Consider the following 12,067-nt stretch of genomic DNA (forward strand, 5'->3'; position numbering starts at 1 on the left):
GGTGGAGGCCAAGTCCATGGGTATACTTAAGGTAGAAGTTGATAGTTTCCTGATCAGTTAGGGCATCAAAGGATATGGCAATAAGGCAGGTGTAGGGGATGATTGGGATCCAGGATCAGCCATGGTGGAATGGTGGAACAAACTCAATGGGCTGAATGGCCTAATTCTGCTCCTGTGTCCTCTGGTCTTAAGATGCTAAAAAATGGTGGTGGTATATATAGCATAGAAGGTTATCAAAAATTACAGCAGTTTCTTGACCAATCTGTGATCGGCGCGCCTGAGTAGATCCAAAAGACCTGTTTCTGTGTTGTGTTACTCAATGTCTCTAAGTAGTTCTCCAGACCCAGGGCTTCCACAATCTGTGCAAAGACTCTACCTTCACAATCTTCCAGGACCTGGTCAATAAAGCGGTCATACAGTGTCTCTCATCTGAAACTAATTCTTTTTACCTTGTGATCTGCTCTATCACTTGCAGTCCTTCTTTCAAAGAACCACAGAGAGCTGGAGCAGGGAAAAAGGCCATTTAGCCCACTACGTCCACACTATCAACCATCCATTTACACTGTTTCTATATTAATCCCAAATATCAATACAAAGGATTCTGCAGATGCTGGAAATCTCGAAAAATAAGCTGAAATTGTTGGAGGATCTCAAGTCAGGCAGCATCCCATTTTTTAATTCAATGTTTAAAAATTATTTCCTGCATCCTCTTCAACTTCCCCCGGACTCTACCACTCACCTGCACACCTGGAGCAATTCACAACAACAAACTAACCTGGTAACCCACACATCCTTGAGGTGTGGAAGGAAACCTGAAGCACCCAAGGCAACCCTGCACAGTCACAGGAAGATCGTGCAAACTCCAAATAGATGGCACACAAGGCCAGGATTGAACACTGGTCTTTAGTGCTGTAGGGCTGCGGTTCTGATAGCTGCAGTACCTGCTCCCATCTGTTTTTCCAGAACAGGGTGCAGGAGACTCGGTCAATATACACAACTATCCACACACCAGTTTATCAGTCAGGGAGTATCCTGTAGTGACCGGTGAGCGGACAACCACATGAGAAGAAGCAATGATGACCAGTGACACATAGACCACTTGAAATCTTTATTGCTAACTGTTTTTTCATACCAATGGTGCAGGGAACATTGCCAAAAACATTGGATTTGAGGAAAGTAGCACTAGAGGACCATCATCAGAAATCGAGGAGTTCTTGAACTACTGATCTCCGAAACTCTATTAGCCATCCTCTAGAGCAAGGATTCCCAAACCGTTTTTCATGCCATGGACTCTTATCATTAACCAAGGGGTTGATGGGCTCTGGGTTGGGAAACCCTAGCCAAGAGGAACACCACTTAGAGGATTAGACTTCTAACTGTTATAGTGGGTAGCAAAGAAAAAAAGGAAATATTCTGTCCTCACCCAAAATCCCCTTGGGATGAGCTAGCTATTGGCAGCTTTAGCCTGTGATCCGGTCAAATTGAGCGTGATTTCACCAGATTTTCCCCATTCAGTCCAGTTGAAACAATTCTGCCTGACCCATTGTGACTTGTTTGTTACTTCAACACCTGATCAATTCTGGCTGGGTGCATGCAGAATTTCGGCTCTTTGCAGACAATTCCTATTTGCTGCACGTTGTCAAGTGCAGTATGCTGTGGTCTCACATCACTCCCACCTCCAACTCAGTCAATCTCCACAATCTGCATGCATGCCTCTGAGGAGGCCTGAAAAACCTCTTAGCTATCACCTCTACTGTCAAGAAATCCATGGCCTCCTCTACTGTCGAGATGAAGCCGCACTTAGGTTGGAGGAACAACACCTTATATGCCGTCTGGGTAGCCTCCCACCTGATGGCATGAACATTGATTTCTCTAATTTCTGTTAACGCCCCTCCTCCCCTTCTTACCCCATCCCTAATTTATTTTTTTTTCTCTCTTTCCCTCTCGCAATAACTCCTTGCCTGTTCTCCATCTTCCTCTGGTGTTCCCCTCTCCCCTTTCTTTCTTCCAAGGCCTTCTGTCCTATGATACTCCCCCTTGTTCAGCCTCGTATCCCTTTTGCCAATCAATTTCCCAGCTCTTGGCTTCATCCTCCCGCTCCTGCCTTTTCATATCATTTCTGGTCTTCCCTCCCCTTCCTACTTTCAAATCTCTTACTATCTCTTTTTTCCATTAGTCCTGACGAAGGGTTTCGACCCGAAACGTTGACTGTACTTCTTCCTAGACATGCTGCCTGGCCTGCTGTGTTGCACCAGCATTTTGTGTGTGTTGCTTGAACTTCCAGCATCTGCAGATTTTCTCGTGTTAGCTATCACCAGAAATTTATCATTAACAAGTTATAATTGAGCAGTACCACACCTCAATTTATCATTAGCACTTCTTAACACTCCCTGTGATTGGGAGCTTCGAGTTCCTGGGTGTAAACATCATCAATAACTTGTCCTGGTAAAACTACATAGACACCATGGCCAAGAAAGTATACTAAAACCTCTACTTCCTCTAGAAATTAAAGAAATCTATCATGCCTCACCAATTTTCGCCGATGCATCAGAGAAAGCATCCTATCCAGAAGCGTCAGAGCTTGGTAAGACAAATGCTTTCAGCAAACTTGCAAGAAACTACAGAGAGCTGCAGACACAGCTTAGCACGTCATAAAATCCAGCCTCTGCCTACATTGCTTGCCACCTTGCTCAAGAGGCCTTCATAACCAAAGCTTCCTTCCATCCCGGACAATCTCTCTTCTCTCACTTCTCATGAAAAAGGAGATACGAAGGCCAAGAACCATGTACGCCCAGGCTCAAGAACAACTTCTATCCAGCTGTTATAAGGTTATTCAATGCTCCTCTTGAATGATAAGATAGACTCTTGACTCACTTTCTACCTTGTCATGGCCTTCCACTTTATTGTCTGCCTGCACTGCATCTTCTCCGTAATTGTACTGCTATATTCAGAATCAGAAACAGATTCAAGTTTAATATCACTGTCTAATATGGTGTGAAATTTGTACTGTGGCAGAGGTATAATGCAAAGACATAAAATTACTACAAAATAAATAAGTACAGGGTGTAAAAGAAAGGAATAATGAGGCAGTGTTCATGGGTTCATGGACCATTTAGAAATCTGATGATCTGATGATGGAGCGGAAGAAGCTGTCCTGAACCATTAAGCATTGGTCTTCAAGCTGCTGTATCTCCTCCCTGATGGTAGAGAGCATACCCCAGAGAGTCCTTAATGATAGATTCCATCATATTGAAGCACTGCTTCTGAAGATACTCTTGATGTTGGGGAAGGTTGTTTGTGAAATGGAAATGGTTGAGTCTAGAAATCAGTGCAACCTCTTGTGATTCTGTGCATTGGAGCCTCCTTACCACCGTGTGTTACAAATGGTCAGAATGCTCTCTGCTGTTTGGTGACATACCAAATCTCCTCAAACTCCTAATGAAGGAGAGACACTGGTGTGTCTTCCTTGTGATTGTATCAATATGTTGTGCCCAGGACAGATCCTCTGAGATTTTGACACCCAGGAACTTAAAGCTGCTCAGCTTTTCCAGTGACTCCTCAATGAAGACTTGTGTGTGTCCTTCTGGACTCCCTTTCCAGGTCTTGTTGACATTAGAATAGGATGCTGTCATGGCACTGTTCAATCAGTCAGTCTGTCTCACTCCTGTATGCTTCCTCATTGCCATCTGAGATTGTACCAACAGTGGTATCATCTGTGAATTTATAAATTCTATTTGAGCTGTGCTTAGCCACACAGTCATGAGGATAGAGAGAGTAGAGCAGTGAGCTAAGCATGTATCCTTGAGGTGTGCACCTGTGTTGATCGTCGACGTGATTCTGAAAACTGTTTTTGCTTTTCACTTTTGCTACGTCGATGTACTAATATGATGAACTAATTTGTGTGGAGAGAAAAAAAAACAAAGTTTTTCATTGTACCTCATTACACGTGGCAATAATAAACAAATTAAATTACACACCACTTTGAGATGATGCGGACTCCACAATGGAGTAGTTCAAATGCCACAAAAATGATGACCCATTGATGCTATATCTCTTCAGTGATTTCAACATCTGCTCATATGCTACCTCTCCTGCAGCTCATTCAACTGGAAAATGCCAGCATCAAATGCTCACACCAACATCTCATTTGTCTCCAGTCCTAGCGCCAGCAACAATGTCGCCTTTGCCTTCTCATATGTTGCCACGTTTCTCAGCCTTGCTACCAAAACAATACTCTGCTGCTTTGGAGTCATGCCCACTTATTTCATACACTGAACAGGCAGCTTAATCCACATGCATTTTGAGCTCAACAGCTGGAAAGACCAGCTGTGGTCTAAAGGTTCCATTAGTGGTCCATGACAATATATAGCAAGAGCAGGGTGCCAAAGAAAGAAAGCCAAATTGTCCTCTCCAACTTGATGGCTGGTGAAAAAAAAATGCAGATGTGAAAATTCCTCACCCTTTTCTGCAACATTTCTATATGTTTGTATGACTCTCTAAACCACCACCGTTGCCAACAACTGGGGAACCAAGCAGAAGATGTCCAGAAAACTGTTTTGGAGTGAAAGAAGTTTAAAGAGGTGTAACTGCTCACATGATCTGTTAGCCAGCAAATCTGCCTCTGCAAGGTTTTGCCTGAATCCTCATTAGCCAGTCTGAACACAGACTGACCACCAGAGCCTGGTGTCGAAGACTTAAGGATTGCACCTTTCTGCCAATCACTCTGGACTGACTTCACTTTCGAAAGTCATTTTCTTCTGATCCCTGTTCAGACATACTGAACTTCCAGTTCTCAAAAGTCTTTGACGAATCCCCTCAGTTATTTCGACATGTGCTCATATGCAGACATGGTCAAGAGGTTGAGTTGTTGTTCAGATCAAACTTCAGAAGTGGCTTTGACCGTGGAATGATTGTGGTTTGAATCTCAGAAGCCTAGGATTTTTCTTGGACAACAGTCTCCAGAGTTTATGGAGAATAGCGCAAAATCAAAAAAAAAAAGTAATCTCCGGCGAGTGACAGTTCTTGCTAATGAGAGAGGTCAGAGGAGAATAACCAGACTGGTTCAAGCTGACAGGAAGGTGACAGTAACTCAAATAACCATGTATTACAACAGTGGTGTGTAGAAGAGCATCTCTGAATGCATAACACATTAAACCTTGAAGCGTAAACACAAGAAATTCTGGAGATGCTGGAAATCCAAAGCAACACCAAGAAAATATTGGTGTCATAAGGGGGCATTGGGAGCGGACCCAAATGCAAGGCACACACACTGAAGTACTAGGAACAGGACTATATTTATCGAGATAGCAAGGTGAGTAAGGAAGAAATGATGCTGGACATTGACACAGGCCCTGGACGAGACTAGGATTCAGGGCCTGGGCTAGGACTTGGACTAGAAACAGGGGACCCGGAAGGGAAACTAGGAAGGAGGAGCCTGGACTAGGAACATGGAACTTGGAACTCCAGAACCAGAGCCTGGACAAGGACCCGGGACCTGGGTCTTGGTTGGGACTCAGAACCTTGGTATTGACTCAGAACCAGAACCCGGGTCTAGGCTAAGACTCGGGACTAGGATCTTGGCAAGATCTTGGACGTGGCTAAAGCACAGGATGAGGTACCCCAGCACTGGGCTGGGCAAGGAACACCTGGGCTAGGCGAGGCACCGGAACTAGATGAGGACTCGAAGCTCAGATTTGGACAGGGCTGGAACACGGCTCCTGGACTTGGACTTGAACAAGATGCTCAGAGCCTCGGACTTGAACTGGACGAGGTACTCCAGGGCAGGACATGGCTCTTGGACTCAGCTTGGTTAGGCTCTAGGACGTGGAGCCGGGACCCTTTCTAGGACATGGGGCCAGGACCTTTTCCAGGACGCGGGGCCGGGATGACTGCCAAGGTAAACTGCCGAGGGACTCCTGGACTGGACGAGGCACATGGACAGGACAAGAACACGAAGCCTTGACTTGGACAGGACTGGAACACGGCGCCTGGAACTTGGAACACAGGAACACAGAGCCAGGACCCCTCCTTGGGAACAAGACTTAGGGCCGGGGCTTTACACAGAGCCAGGACCCCTCCTTGGGAACAGGACCTAGGGCCGGGACTCTTCTTTGATACAGACACTAAACACAGGGACACAAAGAGATAGTTCCAAACTCAACGATAGATGGTTCCTTATCTTCTTCTTCTTCTTGTGTTGTTTTATGGTGGTTGGCAAACCAACTTTAGGGTGCATTACCACCACCCGCTCGACTGGAGTGTGGATCGTTGGATAAACAGGAGAAGGGAAAAGAATTGCATTCCCTATATTCTATGTAATAAACCTGAGTCTTTCAGGTACTTCATGATACAAATCTGTATTTCTCTTGAATTCCCACTTAAAATGTCTTCTATACCCACATCAGTTTTTTTGTTTATCTTAAGCACTCCTATCATCTTCATTCTTTCTTTTTGATACTTCTTACATTTTATCAATATATGTTCAACTGTTTCTGGTTGATTACAGTATTCACACAACACAGTTGGATGTTTCCCTATTTTGTGTAATGTGTAATTAAGACCAGTGTGTCCAATTCTCAAATGACTGATGATCACTTCTGTCTTTCTGTATCCACTTTACAATCTTTTGTATCTGACTTGCCTCTGTATTTTGCACAGTTGTCTCCCTGTTTCAGTCTCATCCCAATGCTTCTGCCATGACTCCTCAATACGTGTTTTAATAATACCCTTGACTTCTGCTTTGCTAAGAGGGATCTGAACCTCAATTATAGACGATTTGAGCGATTGTTTAGCTGTACTATCGACTTTTTCATTACCCTCCACTCTACAATGAGCAGGAACCCAAAGAAAGCTTACTTCTACCCAATTTTTGGTCAGTGTATATAACTTGAATAGAATCTCCAATAAAATATCCTGTGTACTTTCTGATTTTCTTGATTTGATCAGGGTTAATGCAGATAAACTGTCTGAACAGGTTATAGCCTTTTTGATATTATTTTCTTCTATCCAAGATAATGCACTCAATATTGCCATTAATTCTGTTGTATACACTGATAAATGGTTTGATGTTCTTTTCCTGATACTAGTTTTGCACTGAGGAATGTAGGCTGCAATACCTGTTTGGCCAGATCCAGGGTCTTTTGATCCATCCGTAAATATTACAAATTCATTTCTAAAAGGCAAGTCTATATATTATTGTACTATCTGTTTGAATCTATAGTTAGACTTCTTTTTTAAAAGTTGTTGCAGGTTTTTATCTATTGTATGCACTGTTCCTTACCTTGGCATGGCAAGGCTCCGGTCTCACTCCAGCAGTTGAGCTTGACGAGGCTTCAGAAGGAAGGGGAAGGGAAAAGGAACAGTCCAGCAGGGAATCCTTGGTTTGAGAGGTACTTATGTGCCAGCCAAAACGAGAAATCAGGTACCTCAATTCAGGCACCCAATGGAACAAGGGAAAACAGGAAAACCCGGAATAAGGAGTACACGGAGCGGACTGTGAACCGGAATGCAGACTTCACGGACCGGACCATGACAATTGGAGGAACTCAGCAGATCAGTCAGCATCTATGGAAATGAATAAACAGTCAATATTTCAGACTGAGACCCCTCTTCAGGACTGGAAAGGAAGGAAGAAGACACCAGAATAAAAAGGTGTAATTAAAAGTTTTGTTATCCTGAGCAAAAAAAAAATTAAAAAGGTGTGGAGCAGGGAAGGAGGATAGCTAAAAGGCGATATGTGAAGCCAGGTGAATGGGAAAGGTAAAGAGCAGAAGAGGAAGGAATCTGATGGGAGAGGAGAGTGGACCATGGGGGAAAGGGAGGAAGGAGTGACGGGTGTGAAGAGGTAAGAGGCCAGTGTGGGGACAGAAGAGGGAAAACATTTTACTGATAGGAGACATTAATGTTCATGCCATCAGGTTGGAGGCTACCCAGACAGAATATGAGGCATTGCTCCTCCAGCCTGAGGGTGGCCTCATCATGGCAGAAGAGAAGGCCATTCTCAGTGGGAATTGGAATAGGAATTAAAATGGTTGGCTACCGAAAAAAACGAAGTGGAGGGGCTAGAGCAGCAGAAGACCAAAATCATACACTGGTGTCCACTGTATTGGGTACACGGAGTGTAAATGAATAGCGTGCGGTAGTATAATGAACTGAATTCCTTTATTGATGGGAGCATATCCCAACTAAATACCTAGCAGTGTCTGATACAACAGTGTATTACAGTTAAAAAATCTTTAACACTCTGTTCTTAAAAAGTCTTTTCCGCTTATACCTGCTACAAAATATTGACATTTTTGCATGCCAACGACTTTAAAAATATTTAGAAAAGCACTCGTTATTGAGACAGCTTAAGTTGTGGAGTATCTGCTGAATTCGAGACAGACCATGTGGCTATGTTATATTTTTCAAAAAGTGCCCGAAGATACGGGTAATCAAGATCGGAACTTAAGTCAGAAAACGAAACAGAAATCATTATGAAAGATAAAACAAGGCGGCAAATGACAGGAAACCACCGTGGTGTGTTTTATTTCTTTAATCCAGTCAATAGGTTTTTCTAGATCACTCAAATCTGCGACTGCGGTATTATGTTTAAATGTGCGGATTAGATATTATAGTCAGGAAACTAAAGCTGAGGCATGAGTGGAAAGCGGAGAGGGATGTGCTGCCGAGATACTGGTCAGACCCTAATTATTGGACGGGTGGATTGCGTGGCGGTGTAGGTGTGGTGAGAACACTCTCATTCTGTGGGTCTACCACACTTGAAACCCGGCGGAGGCGCGTCCAGAACTGTACGACTTCTCTCCAAAACTTTTTAAGACCGGAAACGTCGAGTTTATCGTCAGGAGCAACGCCTCTAACCTGGGAGAGCTTTCTTCCTCCACCCCCCACCCCTCCTCTTTTCGCTCTGCGTGTGTGCATTACTGATTCCCGTCTTCGTTTACTATACAATCCAAATGGAAGGGCAGAAAGTGGGAAGTGTCAGGTCGCAGGGAAGAAGAACTGCCAAGAAGTCCACAAAGAGGAAATAATTTATTTCGGGGGGAAAAAATGAGAGTGTGTCTGAGGAACAGCACTTGATGAAGTGGCAGGACGACATGTGTTGGCTGCGTTCTGGGACAGTGGCGGGCTTTCAGATAGTTGGATGTGTCGGAGTCCTGATGATATTTTCAGTCCTGTATTCCTGCTGATATGCTTTTGCCCCTCAGTGCTGGTGATAATTATATCTGGATGCCTTGCTTACACGTTGAATCTTGCAATCTTGTGAACGATAGCGCTCTGCGATCTTGGCGATAGTTCTGCACATCCTCCAGCCAGTAACATTTACGCACCTTGCAATATTAGTGCTATTAACACGCTTTCCGATTTTGGTTGGTGATTGATTATTTGTTTGCTTTGCAATCTTTTTTTTGTTGTTGCACGCTTTGCTATCTTGGTAGCTGCTTGTTCGCACTTTCGGTGGTAGTTTCCATTCTTGCAGTTTGGTGCATGAGTTTATCCGTGCTGCTGGTGGTCAAGGTGGAGGGAGGGTGGAGTGGCGCTGCGGGGCTTGCAATGGCCCAAGAAAGCATTTGGCGGGGATGTTGCAAGCTGTCTCGCAGAAGCAAGGTGTCGAAGACAGAAAGCCGGAGTGTGCGCTCCAACCTGTTGCAGGACAAGCCGGTGCGTCGACACGCCGACAACAGGCTGAAGACCACCAAGTACTCGCTGCTCTCCTTCCTGCCCAAGAACCTCTTTGAGCAGTTCCACCGTTTCGCCAACGTCTACTTCGTCTTCATCGCCCTGCTGAACTTTGTGCCTGTGGTCGGGGCGTTCCAGCCCGAGCTAGCCCTGGCTCCCGTAGTCTTCATCCTCTCAGTGACCGCATTCAAAGACCTGTGGGAGGACTACAGGAGGTACAGGTCCGACCAGGAGATCAACCACATGGACTGCCTCATCTACTGCAGGTACTCGTCCCAGCAAGAGAAAGCAGGTGTCCAAATCACCACTACAACATTATGCTCACATTAAGAACATAGAACTTACAGCTTAGTGCAGGCCCTTCGGCCCACGATGTTGTGCCGACCCTTAACCGACTCTAAGATCAATCAAACCCTTTGTTTCCACATAACCCTCGTTCTTTCTATCTTTCTTGTGCCTACCTAAGGTTTTCTCAAATGCCCCTAAATGTATCTGTCTCTACCACCACTCTTGGCAGGGTAATCCATGCATCCCCCCACTCTGTAAAGAACTTAACTCTTATGTCACCCCTATACTTTTCGTCCACTCATCTTCAAAATATGCCCCAACTATAAAACTTATCTGCCCTGGGGGAAAAGTCTCTAGCTATCCACATGATCTATTCCATCATATCATCTTGTGTACCTCTTGTCCAGTCACTCTCATCATCCTTCAGTCCAAAGTGAAAAGCCCTAACTTGGTCAGCCTATCTTCATAAAACATTCCCTCTTAATCCATAGAGCATCCTGGCATGTCTTCTCTGCACCCTTAATAATACAGAAACTAGTGCAGCTATAGAAAGAGAAGTGATCAAAAGTAGTATTTGTTTAGAATTGAATGCATTCGAAAATGAAAAGAGTTTTAGAGGTATAGGCTTTCCAAACTGAAATACGTTTAAAAATACAAGTACACCTTTGTTTGAGTGCAAGTACTGAGAAATAACACTAAAAACACCTGTATTTCTAAAATAGGTATAATGTTGGAACGTTATATTATTATAATTATATATTTCTTACTATTTTTGAATACCTTTATTTCCAAAACAAGTGTAATAATAATGGTATTTTTAAAATTATTATTTTAAGTATCTGTATTTCTCAAGGAATATTATTCTGGAGTTACCCTTATTTCTAAACAGGTGTGCTAATGGCATACCTGTATTGCTAAGGGAATATTAGCATGTCATTTCTGCCCTGGAGAGAAGTCTGGCTATCCACTTAAGCTATCCATTTTATGGTCTTGTACACCTCTATCAAGTCACCTCTCATCCTCCTTCACAGGATGAAGGTATTGTATTCCTAGATCAAGTGAAATTTTGGAATACCAGTATTCCTAAATAATATTGATTTGGAATTCGAGATTATATAATTAAACACACTTCGGAAAGAATGGCATTCAAAAGATTGCTTTAAAATTACAAGTGTTTCAAAATTATACCTGTTTTAAAGGTACAGACATTCCAGATTAATACTGCTTCAGAAATATAGATATTCCATAATTAAACCTATTTCAGCCATTCAGGTCTTTGAAAATAGTATAAAAATACCGGTGTTTCAAAATTGTATGTTATTTAGGTATTGAAAATAGCGGAAAGTTGGATTGCATGGATTTCATTCTAAATCATTCCTAAATAACACCGGCTTAAAAATACTTTGGTTGTGTTTTAGAAATACAAGTATTCTCAAATGCTACTTTAGGCATATAGATTTTGCTTGCATAATTAATCCTACTTTTGCAATATAAGTATTATAAAATGATGTTGATGTTGAATGCTTGCATTTTTAAATCAGTTTTTTTTCCCAAATATCCATATTTTCAAAAAACCAATCTGGAATGGCTACATTTCAAAGGCAGAATTACTTCAGAACATCTGTTTTTATAAAATAGATGAATTCTGAGATTACACTTGTTTTAAAGCACATGCAATAACATTGCTTTAGGTTTTCCAAAGTTACACTTCCTGTGAAAGTAAGGGCATTCCCAAGTTAGTTGTTGTTTAGAAATATGGTTTTGCAGATTTGCAACAAAATAGGAAATATATTTGTAAGGAATATGAGAAGTAATACAGCTTCAGAGTTGCAGTTGTTCTAAAATAATATATCCTGAATATGTGTGTATTCAAAACTTCACAGCTGTCGTTGATATGTGGTCATTCTGAAACTAGTACTGTTTTAAGCATTCTACAACTTGGTAATTTAGGATTTGGAAATTAATATTAATAGAAAGAAATACTGTTCTTTCTCTGAAAACTTTATTTTGATGGATTTGGCATAATGATGAAATGTTTTTCATTTCAACTCCCTGCATATCAAAGGATTAGTGAAAATATACATGTAGTATAATTAATAAC

The 12,067-nt window shown here is 42.6% G+C and overlaps 1 protein-coding gene across 2 annotated transcripts in view; it reads left to right on the forward strand.

Annotated features, from left to right (window-relative positions):
* The window catches only part of atp10a (ATPase phospholipid transporting 10A), a 437,297-nt gene that overhangs the window by 136,706 nt on the left and 288,524 nt on the right, over window positions 1-12,067 (forward strand). Inside the window, exon 1 of one of the 2 annotated variants that reach the window (XM_072262733.1) lies at window positions 8,744-9,944. The exons of the other annotated variant lie outside the window; for it this stretch is intronic. Within the exon in view, the coding sequence (XP_072118834.1) occupies window positions 9,487-9,944 (458 nt within the window). The 5' untranslated portion in view covers window positions 8,744-9,486. Of the gene's footprint in view, window positions 1-8,743; window positions 9,945-12,067 lie in introns of those variants that run through there. 2 annotated transcript variants of the gene reach the window in all.

The sequence above is a fragment of the Mobula birostris genome, chromosome 7 (genome assembly GCF_030028105.1).
Source record: "Mobula birostris isolate sMobBir1 chromosome 7, sMobBir1.hap1, whole genome shotgun sequence".
NCBI lineage: Eukaryota > Metazoa > Chordata > Chondrichthyes > Myliobatiformes > Myliobatidae > Mobula > Mobula birostris.